General features: G+C 58.8%; 2 protein-coding genes across 2 annotated transcripts; one reads left to right on the plus strand and one right to left on the minus strand.

The window, feature by feature from the left end:
- Positions 1 to 1,184: 1,184 nt before the first annotated feature.
- LOC124528817 (tripartite motif-containing protein 10-like) lies at positions 1,185 to 8,539 on the minus strand. Its single transcript, XM_047102634.1, has 7 exons — positions 7,804 to 8,539; positions 6,746 to 6,841; positions 5,985 to 6,215; positions 5,455 to 5,477; positions 5,071 to 5,186; positions 3,397 to 3,429; positions 1,185 to 3,060 (listed from the first exon to the last, which is right to left on the minus strand). Exons 1-7 carry the CDS (start codon positions 8,230 to 8,232, stop codon positions 2,543 to 2,545), a joined length of 1,446 nt encoding a protein of 481 aa, XP_046958590.1. The 5' UTR covers positions 8,233 to 8,539; the 3' UTR covers positions 1,185 to 2,542.
- Positions 8,540 to 8,658: 119 nt separating this feature from the next.
- TRIM15 (tripartite motif containing 15) lies at positions 8,659 to 20,434 on the plus strand. The gene is made up of 9 exons (XM_047103087.1): positions 8,659 to 8,711; positions 13,412 to 13,739; positions 14,906 to 15,001; positions 15,965 to 16,192; positions 16,943 to 16,965; positions 17,999 to 18,111; positions 18,467 to 18,499; positions 19,555 to 19,756; positions 20,283 to 20,434. Exons 1-9 carry the CDS (start codon positions 8,659 to 8,661, stop codon positions 20,323 to 20,325), a joined length of 1,119 nt encoding a protein of 372 aa, XP_046959043.1. The 3' UTR covers positions 20,326 to 20,434.
- Positions 20,435 to 21,419: the final 985 nt, after the last annotated feature.

Below are 21,419 nucleotides of genomic sequence, written 5' to 3' on the forward strand. Positions count from 1 at the left end.
GAGCCCTAGTGTGCGCCATGGGACGTGCCCGCTTGCCCTTAGCCACCTGCCCGTCGGGGACGGTTGTCCGCCGACCCTGCAGGGTTGTGGTGGGAGTCAGCATATAAAATACTCAATGTGGGGGCGCCTGGGTGGCGCAGTCGGTTAAGCGTCCGACTTCAGCCAGGTCACGATCTCGCGGTCCGTGAGTTCGAGCCCCGCGTCGGGCTCTGGGCTGATGGCTCGGAGCCTGGAGCCTGTTTCCGATTCTGTGTCTCCCTCTCTCTCTGCCCCTCCCCCGTTCATGCTCTGTCTCTCTCTGTCCCAAAAATAAATAAACGTTGAAAAAAAAAATTTAAAATACTCAATGTGGTGACAGGCCAGAGGGAGGGCTGCGTGTGTCTGCTATTATTATTATTATTAGCATTTTAAAATCTCTCGTCCTTGCTCTGAGGCCTGGTTTTGTGCTCCCGGCGCCCCGGCCGTAGCTTCCCATGAGGCCTGGGGTGGAAAATCCCATTTTCCTTATTTGCATGTCTGTTTTCCTAGTATTCTGAACTAACTTGAGAGAGCCTCCATTCTTGGTCGTGGAGTGGAGTGTAAGTTGTGAAAACTCAGGTGCAGACCTGTGGGGTCCTGGAGGAGGTGATCCGGAGCATCAGCCCTTCGAGGGGGGACCCCGAGAGCAGATCTGTGACTAGCAGAGCACGGAGCTGCACGGAGTCACCATGTTTCAGGATCTACCCTCTTCCCCTGCACGGACACCACCCTCCAGGTCAGGTAAGCGTCACCAGCAGGGGTGAGGGGCGGAGCAGCGGAGCGGCGGTGTGAGCGTTTTCACGCATGAGTGGTTGTGTTGCTCAGCATGAGAAATAGGTCCTGTCGTCCTGAGTCCCAGTCGTCATGCGGACTGTGGCCGCACCGACTTGCTCACCGGGACCCACCGCACCTGTCTCGGAACAGGGCGGTGCCGTGTAGGGGTTAAGACCCGTTAGTCAGACGTGCGTTATGGCCCTGGGAGCACCACCTCTGCTGCACACACAGCCCAAACTCACCAGGCCTCGGCTTCCTTCCCTTGAAGACGGGACACGAAGGGGATGCGCCTCATGGAGTGGCCAAGGTTAGGGGGTGTGATGCGTGTCAGGCCCCCTGCAGGTGGGGACCCCGCTAACACCAGTAAAAATAAACAGAAAAACACAATCCGCTTTCTGGTGGAACCCCGGGTCTTGGGGTTTTGGATGTGTATTATCATCATACAGAGACTTGTTATGTGTCCGTTGTTTTGAATATACAACATTTTATATGAAACACTATGAATGCGCCTGGAGGGAGCCATCAGTCCCCCCGCAGTTCCAGCTCCTGGTGCCCTCGCCTCTTCCACCTGCCAACCTGGGCGCCAGTGAGGAGGTGGCCCAACATTTCGTTGGTGTGGAAGCAGAGCGAACCCAGGTAACACTAAGAGGTTGTGGTGAGGGCTATGTCCAGGCAGAAAGGAAGACAGTGACTAAAATGCATGAAGACAATGCTTTTATCGCACACAGGAGTTAACATTCCACCCGGGGCGACTGAAGTCCTTCTCCACACTCTAGTGCTCGTGCCCGTCCCGGGTCCGCACCGGACGGCATCCCCCGTACCACGCGGCCCCACGCGGCCTGGTCTCTCCTGGCGTCCTGCACGTGCCCTTCCCTGAGCTGGCTCCCTCCTCTCCCCCTGACGCCTGGAGCTGCATGAACTCTGGTGCAGTTTACCCAGCACCCCGCCCCCCCCACCTGCTGTTCTGCACCCCTGCATCTTGGCTCCACAGCTAAGCCTCACCCCTGCCCACCCTTTCCAGGCCCCAGGTGGCGATCAGCAGAGTGGAGTAAGATTCTCTGCAGGGGAATGTAGGGTCCGTGGGTTATGGCTTCGCCTCCCAGCAGGGCCCACACCTTGGTCTCAGGCGAAAGAGCCCCCCAGCGGAGGGAGGCCTCAGTGGCGTCAGGGTCTCACAAGGACTGCGGCCCAATATGGCCTGGGGCCACCAGTCAGCCATCCCTCCTTCCCCCTCTGAACACACTCATCTCTCAGAGCCGTCCTTTCCAGAAAGCCCTCCCGGGGGGCCAGGGCCCATCCTCTGAGCTCCCCAACCACCAGGGCGGCCCGTCCGCAGCCTCCATCACTCCCATGTCCTCTGTCTGGTGTGTGAGTTCCTTCAGATACTGAAGTTTTTCCTTTTCCTTTTCAGACCACCAGAGGTTGCCATCCTGCCTGGTTCACGGTCAGCACACACTAAATGATTCTGGAGGGTGCGAGGGAACGAACCCGATGTTTTTGGGAGAAGACGTGACGTAGGCCTGTGCCCTGCCTGTGATCACACAGCCGGTTGGTCTCAGGCTGGGGTAGAGCTCCAGACCTGGGACTCGCCAGGGTCTGCCCCCGGCATGCGCTGGCCTCTGCTGGGGGTCCCAGAGAGAGGTGGGTCAGCAGACTGCAGGGCACTCCCCTGGTCCTTGCAAAGTCCTCAACCGACACATTTCTGTTCCCCCGGGTGAGCCTGGACTTGGAGGAGGGCGGCCATGCCCTCTCAGGAACTCAGGGAGAAGCTGGAGCCTCGGCCCCAGAGCCCGAAGAAGGGGAGGACCTTCTGGGTGAAGGAGGCAGTGAAGGTGTAGATGGGCTGCTGGCTGACGGCGTTGGTGAAGGTCACCCAGCCCACCTCGTAGTCCAGGGACACCCGCACCTGCCGGGGCTGCTCCTCCAGGGCCAGCCGCGTGGGGAAGGAGCCCAGAGCCGAGACGAAGCCCCAGGCCAGCCTCACGGCCCACACGCCCTCCTCGGGCCGCTGCCTCAGCTCCCCCTTCCGCCGCACATCCTCACGGGCCACACCCACCGTGCAGCTGCCCCCGTGGGCCAGGTCCAGCTTTACCAGCCACGTGTGCCGCCCCCCGGTGAAGCCACCACGGGCCAGGACGCAGGTGGCCCGGTCGAAACGCTCTGGGTTGTCCGGCGAGCTCTGCCATTTGTAGGAGAACTGAGCCCGCTGGTGGTCCTCAGACAGCAGGAGCTTCGGGTGCGAGGTCTGGGGGTCCAGAGAGAGGCACGCTGCGGGGAAAGCCCGGAGGGACAGAGATGGCCACTCACTCAGCACCTCCAGAGAAGACCTGAAGGCCCTCCCTCCCGCCTGCTGGAGTCACTGTGCACATGAGGCACAGCAGTGTGTGTGTCACTGGGTCACTTGTTAATTGTAGAACCAGATCAGAGGCCCCTCGTCCGGGAAGCCTTCCTTGATAACACCTTGTTCCAGTCCCATATAACCTTTCTCCCCCCTCCTCACGTGTGGGCAGGGGACTCTGGCCGTGCCCAGCGTAGAGCCCTGCAAAATTTTCCGTTTCGATTTCAGATTCCCCATGCCCTCCCGTTCCCATACCCGCTGCTCACCTGGCTCATAGTGCAACTCGAGGCAGAGTTTCTCTGTAGAGAGGATGCGAAACAGGATGAGATTCCCTTAGTCTCACAAAACCACAGAACATTTCACAAAGAGGAAACTTTGAGCCCCAGAAAGGGAAGGGACAAAGGGTTAGTGGTTCAAAACCTGGCCTCAGATCCCTGCAGCGCTTGCCAAAGCCTGACTGCGACTCGGACGGCCGAGGACATGGGCTCCTAGCAGGATCCCAGGTGAGGTCGTGGGTCACTGCCCTTGCCCTGGGTGGACCTCACTGAGCTCAGGACATGTGAGGTGCTCCGGAAACGTCTACTCCAAGAGCAGATGAGGGGTTAATTTATTTCTTGTTTTCCTTGTAAATGATTTCTGGAATAGGCAACGGCCAGCCTTTGATGAGAGTAAAATGCTCTTCATTGCCAGCCCTCTGGGCAGACTTGTAGGATGGACTGAGTGCAGGCCTCTTCCGGGCGGGCCATTCAGAGACCAGGGGCAGCGTTCCTGAGGTCCTGTGGGTGTGGGCTGAGAGCCACAGGCCTGACCCGCTTCTGAGCATTCACACCTTTTCTCGTCACCACAACCTTTCTGGGGTCTCCCACCCGTGTGCCCGGCCGTGTGGGAGGAAGGGGAGGGAGACAGGTCAGCCACACAGGGCAGAGAGAAATAGTGCTGCTGGTTATTAATGAGCAGTGTTCACCATCAAAACCTTATCGTGCAGAGGAGCCTGCATGGCTCAGTCAGCTGAGCCTCTGACGCTCACGGTTTGTGAGATCGAGACCCACGTCGGGCTCGGAGCTGACATCTTGGAGCCCGCTTGGGATTCTCTCTCCCTCTCTCTCTGCCCCTCCCCCGCTTGCTCTCTCCCTGTCTCTCTCTCAAAATAAATACGTAAACTTTATATAAGAAAAACTTATGCAGGGCACCTGGGTGGCTCAGTCGGTTAAGTGTCCGACTTCGGCTCAGGTCATGACCTTGCAGCTGGTGACTTCAAGCCCCGCGTCAGGCTCTGTGCTGGCAGCTGGGAGCCTGGAGCCTGTTTTGGGTTCTGTGTCTCCCTTTCCCTCTGCCCCTCCCCCACTAGTGTTCTGTCTTTCTCTCTCTCAAAAATAAACATTAAGAAAAATTAAAAAAAATTTATCATGCATTACAAATGCCTCTTTTTTTAAAGTATTGAGAATGACAGGTTTTGTTAACCATTATTTTTTATAGTGGTTAATGCCAATAGACCAGATTTATTTAATTATTTTTAAAATCAGTTAAATCTTTTCAGAAATCTTCATCTTCATTATCTCTTCTCATTGTCACGTTATCCTGACAAGCATATTTTATTTTTAATTTTTTAACGTTTATTTATTATCGAGAGACTGAGAGAGACAGAGCATGAGCAGGAGAGGGGCAGAGAGGGGGAGACACAGACCGTGAAGCAGGCTCCAGGATCTGAGCTGTCAGCACAGAGCCCCACGCGGGGCTCGAACTCACGGACCGTGAGATCATGACCTGAGCCGAAGTCGGACACTTAACTGACTGAGCCGCCCAGGTGCCGCTGACGAGCATATTTTATAAAGATGTGCGGATAAGACAGGAGAGGGGCATAAGCCTTGCCAGACGTCACTCGAGCATGGGGCAGGGCACGCGGAGGGCATTCCCAGCCCAGGCTTCACGGGTCCTCTTACCCAGAAACAGCTTCACCTTCCTCTGCAGTGGGACGGCCTGCTGCGGGAAGTCCCGAATCCTCTGGCCCAGCTCGGGGGACACAGCCTCTGGTCTCCGGCACTTCCTGGTCTCACATCTAGGGGCACACGAAGGTCGGGGTTTGGGAATCGTTCCCCGTGGCAATGTCCCCAGACTCAGCCGGCTGCCTGCCGACCAGGCGTGAAGGTGCAGTTCCCATGGGCAGAGCTTCTTCCTCTGGGATGGACCCCACTACCTACTCTCGGCAGCTGCGTGTGGACACGCATTTGAGGGCTCTCGCCCCTGACCTGAGGGTGCCGTGTGCAGACATGGGGTGAAGCGTGCTTGTGCGCAAGCGGGAGTGGGGAGGGCAGTCCACGACTCACCTGAGCAGAGTGCTTCTGATGTCCTGCGAGAAAGAGGGGAGAGCAGATCAGTCCCCACTTCCTTATACCCAGAAAAGACAAATACCGTGTTCCCCGGTAGGAGTCACAGAGCTTTGGGGCTTACAGGGCATCAGGATCCCAGACACCAAGCCCTGTATCTTCTGGATCCATGCAGTTAAGCGAGCTGGCTGCCGGCTGGAGGCCCAGGCCCCCTGCTTTCTCAGCACCCCAGCAGGGAGCCGCGTGTCTTCCCTCCCGTGCGCAGAAGTGAAATGCACCGGGAAGAACTTCCTGCCCGGTGGGGGTGACGTGGCACAGGGTGCCCTGGAAAGAGCTCCTGGTGCCTGCAAGGCACTCGAGGCTCAGTGCCGCGTTCAGCCGCACTTTCCTGTTGGACCCTCACAAACCACCCGAGAGGTCGGCACGAGCAGAGCTCTCCCTGCCGACGGGCAGTGGGATGAACAAAGGCCTGTGAGGGAGGGGGTGCAGGAGCAGGGGCTCAGAGGCGAGCACGGGGGACCAGGCCTCACCGTCAGGAGCCCTCGCGCTGGCCTCTCATTCTTCTCCTCCAGTTCCGAGATCAGGCTGCCAAAGCGGCCGAGCTCCTCACCGACCAGCACGTCGAACTCCTCCCGTTGCCTCAAGATGTCCGCGTCCAGCGCCCCCAGCTGGGCCAGGAGGACGCTCTGCTGTTCCTCCAGGAACTGGCTCAGATGCGCAAACTCGAAAGTCACTTTCTGCCTCTTGGTGGCCACCTGCGACTGAAGGGGCAGGAGGAGAGGCCGGGGGGTCATTTCTCTTCCTTCTTTCCCTTCCTCAGCTTTCTTTTCCTTCCTTGGTTCACTGCCTTCTCCCTCTGGCCCAGGCTCATGCCCTCCGGGGCTTGGTGGAAACTCAGAGCCCCAACCCCCAGGTCCCTAGACAGTACGGTACGGCATCCCTCCCGCCGCTGCACTGATCCCCCAGCATGCTGTGGCCCCGCCTGCCGGGGCTTCTACGCACACACGTGGCTGAGGGGAGGCGATGAGGAGGTGATGGGGACACCCAATCCCCTGCCCTTCACAACGCGCACTCTATGCACGGCACTGAGCTCGTTATGCACACAATCTCATTCGGTTCTATGGCAATTCCATGAGGTCATGACGACTTTAATCTCACAGGAAGATAAATTCGGGACAGAGATTTGCACGAGGAAGTCAGGGTTCACACGCAGAGTGACTTGGAAGCCCTCCGTGCCAGGCCACCTGGGTCCGGACGGAGGAAAGGGGTCTGGGAAGGGACACGGACCTACCAGCAGGACTTGGGTCCTCTGGTTTTCTCTTGCCTGGATTCTTTGAATCTCTTCTCTCTCTTTTCTTAGACCCTCAAGACACTTCTGTATCTGCTCCTGGAGAGAAAGAGCATAAACCATTTAAGACGGAAACATCGACTTGCAAAGAGGGGTCATCCCATCCAACCCCCTGCCTCCAGGGGTTGGTGGCCTGCGGGGTCTTTTTCTTCTTGCTTCGCTTTCCAAGAATTGTGATCGAAGCTGTCCTCTTCACCTGTGCCAGCACCTGCTGTGCCTTGGTTTCCCCCCCTGAGCCTTCCTGTCTTCAGGATAAGCACCCCGACTTGTTTCGTCTTTGGTAAGCTGTCTGTGGGACTGTCCTGAGCTCGACAAGCCCTGCTTTGAAAGTATTCCCACTTTCTCCCTGATCTTGAGGAAACGAATTCAAACAACCTTTTCTTGTGAATACAGTCAATTTCCTGCGTGTGATTCCGGAAGGGAGAAGAAACTCGGATGATGTGAAAATAGTCCGTAATTGTTTTAAACATTGCTTGCTCTAGAACAGAGTTGGGTAGAGGTACACACACGTAGGTGTACGTTCGGAAGTACAGTTAGGACCCTCGCCGTCCAATGCGTGCAGACACCCACGTTTGCTGAAACACAGTGTGTGAGTGACTCAAAGGTGCTCAGATTTAATGAAAGATAAAGCTGCACCCCGCATACGTGTACCCAAGCTGCGTGCAAACATGCATGTACTCACAGACATGACCACTCCCACAGTACACTTACACACTCAGTCAGCCACCCCCTCCACCTTCCCACGCGCACTGGTGAACACGCAAACACTCCTGCCTGTCCCGTACTGTTTGGGCCTCATCCCCTCACATACAAACCCTGTGTCCTGAGGCCCCGTGTGCGGACACACACTCTCACGTCATGGCCACTCCGTCGCTCGGTGCACGTTCACCGAGCTACATGTCGGCCGTGAGTGAACAGCTCAGAACGTGCGGACGCACAAACACCGGCCCTGCACCCGGAGCTGCCTGCATGCTGACAGAGTGGGGGAGACAGACTCCTACCCGGTAGGGCCCGGCTGCGTCCTCCAGGAAGCGCACGGTGTGGGCCCGGTGCGCCCAGGCCTCGCGGCACAGCACGCACAGCTGCGCCTCATCGTCCTCGCAGAAGAAGTAGATCTTCTCCCCGTGCTCCTGGCACACGTCCTCCTCGTCCAGGCCCGGCGGGGGCGCCAGCCTGAGGCGCTCGATGTTGTCCACCACGCTGGCCAGCTGCCAGTTGGGCCGCAAGCCCGCGGGGCGGAAGGGCTGCTTGCAGAGCGGGCAGGCGAGGGACTCCTCTGGCTCCGGGCCCGGGACCTCACAGTAGCGGGTCAGGCAGCTGCGGCAGAAGTTGTGGCCGCAGTCGATGGTGACCGGCTCCCTGAGGGTGCCTTGGCAGATGGGGCAGCTGACCTCATCCACCAGACTGCTCACGGAGGCGGCCGAGGCCATGGTGCTGCTGTGCCCACTGGCTCCTCAAGGTCGCCCTCTCTGCTTGGCTGGGGAAGCGGTCAGGACACACGGCACATCTCACACACGCACGGGCACCCTCATGGTCATCTTGCACATACACGTGCCCAGAGGCAAGGCATCCGCCTACACGCCCGGGGTCTTCTGTCCCTGTCCCAAAACCACAGATGCGACGGTCCAAGACAGACGGACAAGCAGCAGAGGAGAGGGGGGACGAAGAGCCCGCAGCTGCAGAGGTGACTCTCTGGGCTGGTGTCAGCAGCCTGGGGCTCAGCGTTCCCTCCTGTTCATCCACACGCACGTCAGTGCTGCTATCTCGGCCGCCCACGCTTGACAGATAGGTCCCTCCTTTGGGGGTGGGAGGGAGACTGAGTCAGAGAGCAGAGATGCCAGCCCAGCCCCTGCAACATGGCCAGCTGTGCCCAGGGAGATTACAGGTATCAGCGGGCCCAGGGCAAGCAGTGGGCAGGCAGGGGGTGTCGGGACCCAGATAAGGCGGTGCTCAGGGCGACACAGCCCAGACGGCTTCCCCAGTGATGCCCCCAGCGGCCTGCCACAGGCTTCCAAGGAGGCTGCACCAAACCCCGCGTGGGGGAGACCGAGAAAAAGAGCAGCGGCCAGCACTCATTTATGGTGACTGCACACCCCACACTCCTACCCCCCAGCCCAATGACACCCATGCTGTCAGCGTGGAGCTTGGGCAAAGCTGGGTTATTCTTGCCCAAGGCAGCAGGAGGAAGGTGGACGGCCATAATATGCACTCAGAGCTGTGTGTCCCACGTAGAAATACAGCGTGAGCCACAGATGCAAGCAAACTTCCTTAGTAGCCATATTCTAAAAAGTGAAATTAATTTTAATGTTTTGTTAACCCCAAATACTATCATTTCAACACGTGGTGGTCTAAAGATAAGAAATGAGAGATTTTGTGCTCTTTCTAACTGGTGCTAAGTCTTTGAAATCGGGGTGTATTTTACACTGTGGCACATCTCAGCTGGAACTGGCCACACTTCCAGGCCTGGCCATCGCAGGGGACTGAGGGCTGCACCCTCCGGAGGGGCGGGCCGGTGGGAAGGGGTGAGCAGTCCATGTGACAATGGGAGTTTTCTTTGGTTTTATCCAAGGACGCAGGGGATCGGATGAAGAACCATGGTTGTTTGACCGTCACCTGGGCCTGGGGCTCAGGAGGAGCACCTGTCTGGAGGCCAGGAAAGGAGTCTGGGAGAAGAGGCTGGCACTGGAGGCCGGGAGAGGAGGCTGGGAGAGGAGGCTGGGACTGGAGGCCGGGAGAGGAGGTTGGGAGAGGAGGCCGGGAAAGGAGGCTGGGAGAGGAGGCCAGGAGAGAAGGCTGGGACTAGAGGCCGGGAGAGGAGGCTGGGACTGGAGGCCAGGAGAGGAGGCTGGGACTGGAGGCTGGGACTGGAGGCCAGGAGAGGAGGCTGGGAGAGGAGGCTGGCACTGGAGGCCAGGAGAGGAGGCCGGGAGAGGAGGCTGGGAGAGGAGGCTGGGACTGGAGGCCGGGAGAGGAGGTTGGGAGAGGAGGCCGGGAAAGGAGGCTGGGAGAGGAGGCCAGGAGAGAAGGCTGGGACTAGAGGCCGGGAGAGGAGGCTGGGACTGGAGGCCAGGAGAGGGGGCTGAGAGAGGAGGCTGGGACTGGAGGCCAGGAGAGGAGGCTGGGAGAGGAGGCTGGGACTGGAGGCCGGGAGAGGAGGCTGGGAGAGGAGGCTGGGACTGGAGGCCGGGAGAGGAGGCTGGGAGAGGAGGCTGGGACTGGAGGCTGGGAGAGGAGGCTAGGAGAGGAGGTTGGGAGAGGAGGCTGGCACTGGAGGTCAGGAGAGGAGTCCAGGAGAGGAGGCTGGGAGAGGAGGCCGGGAGAGGAGGCTGGGAGAGGAGGCCAGGAGAGGAGGCTGGGACTGGAGGCTGGGAGAGGAGGCTAGGAGAGGAGGCTGGGAGAGGAGGCTGGGACTGGATGCCGGGATAGGAGGCTGGGAGAGGAGGCTGGCACTGGAGACCAGGAGAGGAGGCCGGGAGGGGAGGTTGGGACTGGAGGCCAGGAGAGAAGGCTGGGAGAGGAGGCCGGGAGAGGAGGCTGGGAGAGGAGGCTGGCACCGGAGGCCGGGAGAGGAGGCCAGGAGAGGAGGCTGGGAGAGGAGGCTGGGACTAGAGGCCAGGAGAGGAGGCTGGGACTGGAGGCTGGGAGAGGAGGCTGGGACTGGAGGCCGGGAGAGGAGGCTGGGACTGGAGGCCAGGAGAGGAGGCTGGGACTGGAGGCTGGGAGAGGAGGCTAGGAGAGGAGGCTGGGAGAGGAGGCTGGCACTGGAGGCCGGGAGAGGAGGCTGGGAGAGGAGGCTGGCACTGGAGGCCGGGAGAGGAGGCTGGGACTGGAGGCCGGGAGAGGAGGCTGGGAGAGGAGGCTGGGAGAGGAGGCTGGGACTGGAGGCCAGGAGAGGAGGCTGGGAGAGGAGGCTGGCACTGGAGGCCAGGAGAGGAGGCCGGGAGAGGAGGCTGGGAGAGGAGGCTGGGACTGGAGGCCGGGAGAGGAGGTTGGGAGAGGAGGCCGGGAAAGGAGGCTGGGAGAGGAGGCCAGGAGAGAAGGCTGGGACTAGAGGCCGGGAGAGGAGGCTGGGAGAGGAGGCTGGGAGAGGAGGCTGGGACTGGAGGCCAGGAGAGGGGGCTGAGAGAGGAGGCTGGGACTGGAGGCCAGGAGAGGAGGCTGGGAGAGGAGGCTGGGACTGGAGGCCGGGAGAGGAGGCTGGGAGAGGAGGCTGGGAGAGGAGGCTGGGACTGGAGGCTGGGAGAGGAGGCTAGGAGAGGAGGTTGGGAGAGGAGGCTGGCACTGGAGGTCAGGAGAGGAGTCCAGGAGAGGAGGCTGGGAGAGGAGGCTGGGAGAGGAGGCTGGGACTGGAGGCTGGGAGAGGAGGCTAGGAGAGGAGTCCAGGAGAGGAGGCTGGGACTGGATGCCGGGATAGGAGGCTGGGAGAGGAGGCTGGGACTGGAGGCCAGGAGAGGAGGCTGGGAGAGGAGGCTGGCACTGGAGGCCAGGAGAGGAGGCCGGGAGAGGAGGCTGGGAGAGGAGGCTGGGACTGGAGGCCGGGAGAGGAGGTTGGGAGAGGAGGCCGGGAAAGGAGGCTGGGAGAGGAGGCCAGGAGAGAAGGCTGGGACTAGAGGCCGGGAGAGGAGGCTGGGAGAGGAGGCTGGGAGAGGAGGCTGGGACTGGAGGCCAGGAGAGGGGGCTGAGAGAGGAGGCTGGGACTGGAGGCCAGGAGAGGAGGCTGGGAGAGGAGGCTGGGACTGGAGGCCGGGAGAGGAGGCTGGGAGAGGAGGCTGGGAGAGGAGGCTGGGACTGGAGGCTGGGAGAGGAGGCTAGGAGAGGAGGTTGGGAGAGGAGGCTGGCACTGGAGGTCAGGAGAGGAGTCCAGGAGAGGAGGCTGGGAGAGGAGGCTGGGAGAGGAGGCTGGGACTGGAGGCTGGGAGAGGAGGCTAGGAGAGGAGGCTGGGAGAGGAGGCTGGCACTGGAGGCCAGGAGAGGAGGCCGGGAGAGGAGGCTGGGAGAGGAGGCTGGGACTGGAGGCCGGGAGAGGAGGTTGGGAGAGGAGGCTGGGAGAGGAGGCCAGGAGAGGAGGCTGGGAGAGGAGGCTAGGAGAGGAGGCTGGGAGAGGAGGCTGGCACTGGAGGCCAGGAGAGGAGGCCGGGAGAGGAGGCTGGGAGAGGAGGCTGGGACTGGAGGCCGGGAGAGGAGGCTGGGAGAGGAGGCTGGGAGAGGAGGCTGGGACTGGAGGCCAGGAGAGGGGGCTGAGAGAGGAGGCTGGGACTGGAGGCCAGGAGAGGAGGCTGGGAGAGGAGGCTGGGACTGGAGGCCGGGAGAGGAGGCTGGGAGAGGAGGCTGGGAGAGGAGGCTGGGACTGGAGGCTGGGAGAGGAGGCTAGGAGAGGAGGTTGGGAGAGGAGGCTGGCACTGGAGGTCAGGAGAGGAGTCCAGGAGAGGAGGCTGGGAGAGGAGGCCGGGAGAGGAGGTCGGGAGGGGAGGCCAGGAGAGGAGGCTGGGACTGGAGGCTGGGAGAGGAGGCTAGGAGAGGAGGCTGGGAGAGGAGGCTGGGACTGGATGCCGGGATAGGAGGCTGGGAGAGGAGGCTGGCACTGGAGACCAGGAGAGGAGGCCGGGAGGGGAGGTTGGGACTGGAGGCCAGGAGAGAAGGCTGGGAGAGGAGGCCGGGAGAGGAGGCTGGGAGAGGAGGCTGGCACCGGAGGCCGGGAGAGGAGGCCAGGAGAGGAGGCTGGGAGAGGAGGCTGGGACTAGAGGCCAGGAGAGGAGGCCGGGAGAGGAGGCCGGGAGAGGAGGCTGGGAAAGGAGGCCGGGATAGGAGGCCAGGAAAGGAGGCCCGAACTGGAGGCCAGGACTGATCCCAGCCCCACAGCTTCCCAGCTTCGTGACTTCACATGTCTTCTTCGGTAAAAAGAGAGTAATCATCCCTGTCCCAAAGGGTTGGTATTAGATTGGACACAATAATATGAGAATACTAAGCCAACACAAATGTCTGTTACCTTTGGGGCTGGGTTTTGCAAATTTTATCAATACAAATCATTCATATTGCAGTTTCTCGCCTTCTCTCGCCTGAAGTTAGGGAGTAAAACTGAAGCACAACGTGACCCAGCGTCACCCTGTTGGGGACACTGGCTCTGGGGCTGGCAGGGCGCACAAGCCAAGGAGGCCAGCCTGGGCAGAGGAGGGGCCCCCGAGAGCACCTCGTGCCCCAGGATGGACTTTGCCGCCCCGGACACACCTCGGAGCCGGAGGTTTATGGCTCCCACCTGCTCTGCTGGACAGGAAGTGGAGTCTCTTCCCAGGTCTCTCCACCCTCCGTGGTCCAGGGAGTGGTTCCAGGAAACCGTGCTCGGCTCCCCAGCCCAGGAACAGAGAGCAGGCTGACCAGGCTGGGAAATGCTGGGTGATTCGAGCCATGCTGGAGTTTGAACCCACTCAGCTGATGGGTGGTTCCGGGGAAGCACACGTGGCTTCCCCGTCTCAGCCTCCCGTGGTCTTCCCTCAGTGACTCACGCAAACGTGACTCATCTTGGGGAAGGACATTCGTGTGGCCTGAGGCAGAGGCCTCAGTGGACAGGCTGGGGAAGGCACCGTGATGCCCTCAGCCCCTTCCCACGAGGAGGCCACCTGTCCGGCTTGCAAGAGGCCCCACAAAGGACCTGTGGACACACCTCCTGCTGGCCGTGCCTCATCTGCCCTCTGGCATGGGGGCCCAGCCCTCCTGCAAGGTCCTGCTGTGTCCATGGTGCAAGGAGGAGGGGCACACAGACCCTGTCACAGTCCCCGTGCCGCTGGGCACTCTGGAGGAGATGCATTGTGAGGAACACGGGGAGAAGGTATGCTTCTTCTGCGGACATGATGCTCAGCTCCTGTGCACGCGCTGTCGAGAGGGCCCCTCCCACCACACCCACGCCGTGGGCTTCCTGGACGGGGCCTGCCAGCCCAACCAGGTAAGAAGCACGGCTTTACCTCGGGCCTTTGGGGGTGGGACGGTGTCTGGTCACACGTAGTGGAGGGAATGGGATAGGGGTCCAGGTGAAGGCCCTGGCTGCCACATCAGGGGACTCCAGCGTAGGGACGCGGGGGACACTTCCAGATGGAGAGGGCCATGGGTCACTTGGTTGTGTGGCTGTTCACAGTCTTGCAGGAACTTCAACTCCAGCCTCAGAGGCCCCTCGGTGATGGACGCCAAGAACTGTAAGCATGAGTTGGCTGCCCTTGGGACAATCCACCCACTGTGCAGGCTGAGCCAGGCCTCCCGGGACCCAGACTGGAGACTTCGCAAAGCCCTGGCTGCTGGACTCAGAGGGATGAGGCGGGAGGGGCCAGCAAGGGCTACTGGCAGGCAGGGCTCCTCCTTGTGAGAGTGGGCATGACCTGGCCCATCCAGTCTCAGGGAGGCTGCCCCCTCTGTCTGCCCCCAGATGTCTCTCATCATCCAGTCACCAGGTCTGCAAGCGATTTCTCAGAGGCACCTCTTGGGTCTTTAACTCGGCCTCATCCCCACAACCGCCACCAAATCCAGGCTCTCAGTGCTTCACCCAGACATTGGACGGCCTCGGACGTGCTCCCTGCCTCCACTCTCTCTGTCTCCGATCACCCTCCGACCCTCCACGAGGTACATCTTCCGCAAACACACAGCAGACCACGTTGCTTCCCTGCTCAAAACCCTCCTGTGGCTCCCTCGTGCCCCTCATCTCCCAGCCGCCCCTCCCAGGACCTGAGCATCCAGCTGGACTGGCGGCTGGGCACCTGCTCCTTCCTGCTTCCGGCTCCTTCTCACGTAGCTACTTCCTCCGACCCGGCTCTCTCTCCCCCCACTCCTTTTTAAACCATTTCAGCAATTTCTACGTGTGCAGTCCAGGGACACACAGTACACTCCACCCCTCTAGACCCACTGTACGTGCTTTCTGTCTCTGAGATCCCCCCTGTGCCCTTTGTGTTCCCACCTCGGCTGCCAGTGTCGTCGTGACTGACTCATCTCAGGTGCTGGTCTGTTCAGGTCAGCCCTTTCCACCGCTGAATCCCTCAGTGGTCAGCCGTGTGCCTGGGACCCAGCAGACAACTTGTCTCTGTGAATTAAGCCACCCCTTTCTGCCCATTCTTCTCCCCACAGGACGGTGTCAGGACTCAGTTGGAAGCCCTGAGGGTGGAGGGAGAAGAGATTGAGGACATAAAGAGTCGGGAAGACCAGAAGTTCCAAATGCTTCTGGTAAAGAGCTTCTGGGCACCTTGTCCTCTGGGGGTTTTCTTAGCAGACTGGGGGCCTGGCAGGTGAGAAAGGCAAACTGTTCTCATTCACTTCCCTATGTGTGCACAAGGGCATTTGGGGTCAAGGTTTTGGAATCCCAGAGCATCACAGCTGGAAATGGTTGTGATGACTTCTAGCCCAAGATCCACTTATCAGCCACTTTACAGAGCAGAAAGCTGAGGTCCAGGAAAGTGATGCTCCCAAGGCCACACAGCAAAGCCCACGTTCACGCTGACATGGCTGTAGAACCTTGGCCCTCAGCAACCCTTCCCATCCCAGTCTCAGTGCCTGAAAGCATCGCCTTCAGATGGGAAGCTTGGGGCCAGGAAATGTATACAAGGGTCTGCCCTCTAGTCTGGCCGTGAGGCTGACCCTAGACCATGAGGGTGTCCCTGGGCACGGTAGGTGAATGGTGGGGCTCCCTGCTCCCAGCTACATGGTTATTTATCCAAGAGGAAAGCTGCAGTATGAGAATTTCTGGTACCCTGACCAAGAGACAAGTTTTGGGACAGGAAGGGATCTCCAGCATCCCTGTGCCCCCCTCAGAGTGTGCCCTACAGGAGGCAATGTCAGAGGCTAAGACCAATGCCACACACTCTGCGTTGCCTGTAACCTCACTTCCTTCGCTTGCGTGGCTCTCCGATTAATGACTACTGCCATCTCCCCTGGGCCCTAGGGGAGGTGGGGTGAGGTTAGTGTGAAAGTTCAGTGTGGCTCAGAGGATATAATGTGTATGACGGGTAGAATCTCCAGGTAGGACAAGAACATAGCCCTCATCACGTTAAGTTTACCCTGAGACCCATCATATTATACAAGAGACTTAGTTAGTCCTTATCACTCTTAACAGTAAGAATACCGATGACCCTCCTGGAACCCAGCTTCTGAGCTTCCTCCTGGCCACGTCTATATTTTTGCCTCTCACAGACTCACATCGAAATCAGGAAGCAGCAGGTAGAAGCCGTGTTTGAGAAGTTGCAGCAGGAGCTGAGGGAACAGCGGGGCCTCCTGCTGGCCAGGCTGAGGGGGCTGGAGGTGCAGGTCTGTGAGGAGCGAGAAGACTACATCTCCAAGTTCTCCGAGGAGGTTGCCAGGCACAGAGCCGAGGCCGAGGAGCTGGAGAACTGCCAGCAGCTGGCAAGTGTCCTGCTACATGTGGGGGGCTGTCCACAACCTGCCTCGTGGGATGGGAGAGGGATTGCTCAGGCAGGGACAGCAGCTGAGGTTGGGAGATGCTGCAGAGGGGCAGGAGAGGGGAGCATAGGTCTTCTGCTAGGAAGGACTGGTAGCTGTCGGGTTTCTTCAGCCCAGAGACGCTACAGAGGGGCAGACCCCGAAAGGCTGGATGACTTGACCCCGCACTGCGGTCGTGTCAAAGACTCTGGAATCAGCCGTTCTTGGGTTTGAGGGCAGGCTCTTCCAGCCGTGTGGCCTCAGCAAGCCTTGCGCCCGCCTAAACATGGGGATAACAGTAGCACCTCCTTCCTAGAGCTCCTGCAAAGATGATAAACAATCCGTACCAAATGCCTCGCATGGTCCTGGTTCACAGAGAGAACTCCATAGTGGCGTCTGTTTCGATGGTCCTCACGTTATCCTGCGTCACATCAGGTTCGGCTGGTAACTCAAGGCCTGGACCCTGTTCTCCACCATCTCTCAATCACTGGAGGCAGAACACGCTCCCAAGATGAGGCTAAGACAAAGAAGTGAGCTTGAATGATCTGGCCAGAGTCCCACATTAGTAGGGAGGCATGGTGCAAAAGAATAGTCTGATGGGTAGGTCATTAGACACACAGAACTTTCTTCAAGAGGAGAACTTTGAGCCAATGCGTTACGAAGAACGGATGTGCAGGCTCTCCGGCGGGAAGGACCTGAGGACACTGAGTGCATGTTCTTTTTCTTTTGTAGGATGTGGGCGTCAGCCAGAGCAGGTAGGGCCTCCTCCCAGTCCTGCTTCCTTCACACATGGGGTGTATACTTTGTATCCGTCACCTGTGTCCCCTGGGCACGGACATTGGGGGGCACTCTGACCTCGCCCTCCAGCGGGCTGCGCGGAAACACAAAACTGCTTTGGCAGACACACACACAGGCAGCCTCCACTCAAAGGTTTGTGTTCCAAGAGTTCGTTTTTAAAACTGATTGTTTGGTATCAGGGACACATTTTCCCCTTAAAAGTGAAGAAACAAACAACAATCAGGTTTTTAGGCTGATCCAGGAACATCCATTTAATTCCCGAAATTATTAGTGCTCGAGGCAGCGTTAACACCAAAACGTAATTCTGAGGGGAACATCTTCTATCAAGTACAGTCAGCACGGAACGTGGAAAGACCAGGCAGCCTGCCTTCAACCATTTCCCCCCTCAACTGCCCCATTTCCTTCAGAATTTACAAACACTACTCTCAAGGGGCAGCCGCTGGAACTGTGAATATTAGCTCCTCTCCCTTCCTCTGCTCCAAGTGCCTGCGCCTTCCCGGTGCTCTGCTAGGGAGCAGCTGTCACAGCCGTGGGTCATGCATCCACAGGGGCCTGAACCCCGGAGGGGGTCTACCCTGGGGGCCCATGACCCAAGAAGCATCTCCAAACATACTTTTCAAGTTGTGTTAGAGATTCCGATCTAGATGGGCTTTGCAGGCCTTCTGGTTTGCAGAGGAAGCGGAGACCAGGAAGTGGGGGAAGGGGCTTGGGGGTTGAGGGGTTGGGGGAGCGGGTAGGGGTGCTGTCAAGGTCATGCAGCGGGTGACCCGCCAGGACACATTTTCTTCCATCCCGCTGTTCTCCCCCATCCCCTTTCCCCTAGTAATGAGCAGCACACAAGTCACAGAGGAGTTCAAGCGCCTTCTCCTTTTCCTAGTGACCCTGTACTGTCCTCTAGAGGCAAACAGGGTAACGACCTCTTGCAGCCTCCACAAGCCCCAGACATTCTCCTAAAGGACCTTCCTCTAATTCTGGAGGAACTGGTTGTAGGTGTGAGAAGACTTTTGTGAGTCCAGAGACCATTTCTCCTGCCCTTGTCAAGAAGATCCGAGATGTTCACAGGAAAATCCTGCCCCTCCCAGAGATGCTGAGGACCTTCTCAGGTAAAGGGGAAGGGGTAACAGATTTCCCCATGCTGTTCCCTCCCCCCTCCACCGCTTGCCCTTCTGCCCCCCCATCCCTCTCCACCTTCCCCTGCCTTCCAAGCCTGGCTCCAGTTGTCTTCCGCCCAAGCCTTCCCTTAGTGACTCTGCTCTGCTCAGAGGGACCGTTCCTCAGAGATCTTCTCTCCCCAGGGACATGCACTGGCAGGTGGGGGCTGCTCCTGTGCCATTAGAGCACAGCAGGAGGCATGGAGCAGATGCCTTCTCCTCCTTCCCCACGGGGTCCCAGGTCTGCCCTGGGGAGTACCTGTAAGAAATGGCAAGTCACATACCTTTCTATTTCTGCTTCGCTCAGAAAGCCTGGTGCATCATCTGGAAACAGACTCAGGTAAACAGCTGGGGGTTTCGGGAGCCTTTCTCTCATTCACTCACTCAACCCAAGGCAGCAAACAGAGCAATTAAATACACCAAGTCTGGAGCCTGGTTACTGGGCTCTCTGCTCCAGCTCTCGCTGGGTAAGAGGCATCCGGCAAGCCGTTAAGCCTCTTTGTTCCAGTCTCTTCACTGGAAATGGAAAGAGACAATGGAAAACACACTGGTTCTAGCCCCATACGTAGCCACCAGGTAAATGAGGCAGTAGATGCAAAAGCCTTAGTGTAGCACCTGGCACATAGTGAGGGCTCAATGTTTGTTACTTGTGTAGGCATTATTTCCCCCCAAATATCTATGAAGTTCTTGTGTGTGTGTGTGTGTGTGTGTGTGTGTGTGTGTGTAATGCCCGGCACTGTGCCAGACTCTGCTGACTTGAACAGATACTGTATAATTTAAAACCTAGCATTTACTTTGAGATTGGTGCTTAAAGAAGAAACTATTTCCACAAATATCACCACATTCTGCTTCTCACACTTAATGTGCAAGAAAAACCACCCGGGGGATCTTGTTAAAATGCAGATTCTGGTTCAGTAGGGATGGGGCCCAAGATTCTGCATCAAAAAAAAAAAAAAGTTTATTTATTTTGAGAGAAAGCGGGGGAGGAGAAAAGAGAGAGGGAGAGGGAGAGAGAGATCCCAAGCAGGCTCCACAATGTCAGTGCAGAGCCTGATGTGGGGCTTGATCCCAGGGAGATCATGACCTGGGCTAAAACCAAGAGTCAGACGCCTAACCGAATGAGCCACCCAGGCACCCCCAGGATTCTGCACTTTTACAAGCTCCCTGGCGAGGCCGTTCAGGGGCTGCACTTTGAAAAACAAAATCTCACAGCTGAGCAGCACTTGCGTGTTGGGTAGCATTGCTCCCGCCTCGGTCCTTACAGAACAGAAGGGGAAGCCGAGGTTCAGGACAGAAAGGCGCTGGCAGGTGGCACCTACTGGAGCGCTTTTTGCCCCACCCCGAGCGGCGCATGCGCCCCAGGGTTCCCCTCCACGCCCTGCTCTCCTCCCCCAGGGGCCGGGACCCGGGACCCTCCGGCCGCCAGCTGGAGCACGGCCCTCTCCGAGGACAGGAAGCCGACGAGGTTCACCCGGGACCAGCAGGACCTGCCTCACTGCCCCTGGAGCTCCGAGGGTGTCCCCTTGGCGCTCGGCTGCCCCGGCGGCACCTCCGGGCGCCCCCGCGGGCATGTGCAAGTGCAGCCCAGAGCCCGCGGGTAGGCGGTGGGCGTGGCGGGCGCGTGGGCGGGCAGCAAGGCGGGAGGGGGGGTGGGGGGCGCCTGAGCTCGGCCGCGCGCGCACCGGCACCAGGCCTCCAGGGCTTCGCACCTGCTCTGCCCAGCGCGCAAGTGCCCTGCCCCGTCTCGCCCGCCCCCGCCTTCGCCACCTCCTTCGGTCGGTCGGAGCTGTCTGGGAAACAGGCTCCTAACAGAACGAAGGGCCGAGGGGGGAGTCCGAGGGGCGCTGGGGCGGAGAGCGGCCGAGCTTTCGGGAGCCCAGGGGCTGCTCCCGGACACACGCACGGCTCGGGGAGCCAGCGCGAGTTTGAAAAACGAAACCAAACACCAGTACAATAGAAACTGCCAAAGCTTCAAAATAACCGTCGTGGGGAAAAACAACGTCGTTGGGCCTGCATTAATTTGTTCCGTTGACATGCGCGCAGACATGCTCCCGTCTTTGCGGGGCGCAGGGTGGACCCAGACTCCCTTCCGTTCTGACATTCGGGTCGTTTCTTTCTCTTAGAGGGCGTCCTAATACAGTGTACGACGAACCAGCCAGACGCTGAAAACTTAAAAGGCAACGGAATCTGTGACCGCGACACAAGCCTGTCCCTCCTTGTAACTCCGAGTTTCCTGATTTACCAGACCCCACTGTTCAATAAAGTGACATTTGCTTTCAGGTCCAACTAACCTCTCAAATATGTATTATCATCCCCGTTCCTGTTGGATGATGAGGCTTTGTCTCACTTCCCCTGCACTCAACTCGTGTTCTGGGCAGGCCAGGCGTTTTGGCCGGTATGAAGTTGAGAACACAAATGAGCTGCTTACACTGTATTTCCACGTCTAGTGCTGCTACTCTCACGGTGAGTGTCCAGTGATTTAGGCTGTGGGTATGCATCTAGGGAGGCCCTGGGCCAAAATTAAATTGCCCTGCATAAGGAAGAAAGTAGGATTCAGAGGCTGCAGGGGAAAGTTGAGTCTGAGGACTGGAGCTGCCTCGAGGGAAAGAATCCACTTGGTGGCCCCACTGGAAAACCTGAAAATATTTGTGTTGCAATGTTTGTGATGTAAAACCGGCCTTTATCGCCTGCACAGGAGCCTCAGCCTAGTTGACCTTGGGCTCGATGCTTCTGGAAGCCTTGCTGGGCTCCGGGAATCTGGAATGTGAGAGGCTGAGCACTGTTCACTACCGGGCAGGAGGCAAACAGAGACTCCACAAAACAAGTGTGTGGCTGCTGGTTTACATGAGGAGCTGTCACACACCGGGACGTGCCCCTGAGGACCAGGGCGGCCCAGGTGGAGTCTGTCCAAAGCCCAAGAACAGTAATTACAGCAGGCAGGATGTGAGGGACACCCAGGCCAGAGCACTGCCTCTGTGCCCTGGTCGTGCTCCGCAGGCTTGCTGGCTTTCCTCATGCCGTTTTCCCCACGCATCTCCGTTCTTTCCTTTTCCTTGGACCCCCAGTGCAGACAGCTGACTCAGTCATACTCCATGGTTCTGGGTGCAAAACTGTGCAGGGTCTTCTTGTTTTATTTATACTTTCTCCCCTGTCTCCAAGTCCCATTCCCATTCTCTTCACCCCGTGGGCAGTGGCTCTCGAATGTTCTCACATACCCTTGTATACAGAGGGGTCCTTGCACACACAAGTAGTATAGGACT

This window comes from Lynx rufus, unplaced genomic scaffold (genome assembly GCF_022079265.1).
Source record: "Lynx rufus isolate CCGP_SWC_20201006 ecotype Redwood Valley unplaced genomic scaffold, mLynRuf1.p SCAF_6, whole genome shotgun sequence".
Lineage (NCBI taxonomy): Eukaryota > Metazoa > Chordata > Mammalia > Carnivora > Felidae > Lynx > Lynx rufus.

Coding starts and splice junctions, on each gene's coding strand:
- LOC124528817 (XM_047102634.1), bottom strand. CDS start 8,232: ATGGCCTCGGCCGCCTCCGTGAGCAGTCTGGTGGATGAGGTCAGCTGC. Junction 6,216..6,745: donor AGAGGACCCAAGTCCTGCTG/GTAGGTCCGTGT, acceptor CTGCCCCTTCAG/TCGCAGGTGGCCACCAAGAG. Junction 5,187..5,454: donor ATCAGAAGCACTCTGCTCAG/GTGAGTCGTGGA, acceptor GTGTGCCCCTAG/ATGTGAGACCAGGAAGTGCC.
- TRIM15 (XM_047103087.1), top strand. CDS start 8,659: ATGGCCAGCTGTGCCCAGGGAGATTACAGGTATCAGCGGGCCCAGGGC. Junction 8,712..13,411: donor CAGCGGGCCCAGGGCAAGCA/GTGGGCAGGCAG, acceptor TCCCACGAGGAG/GCCACCTGTCCGGCTTGCAA. Junction 16,966..17,998: donor GTGGGCGTCAGCCAGAGCAG/GTAGGGCCTCCT, acceptor AACTGGTTGTAG/GTGTGAGAAGACTTTTGTGA.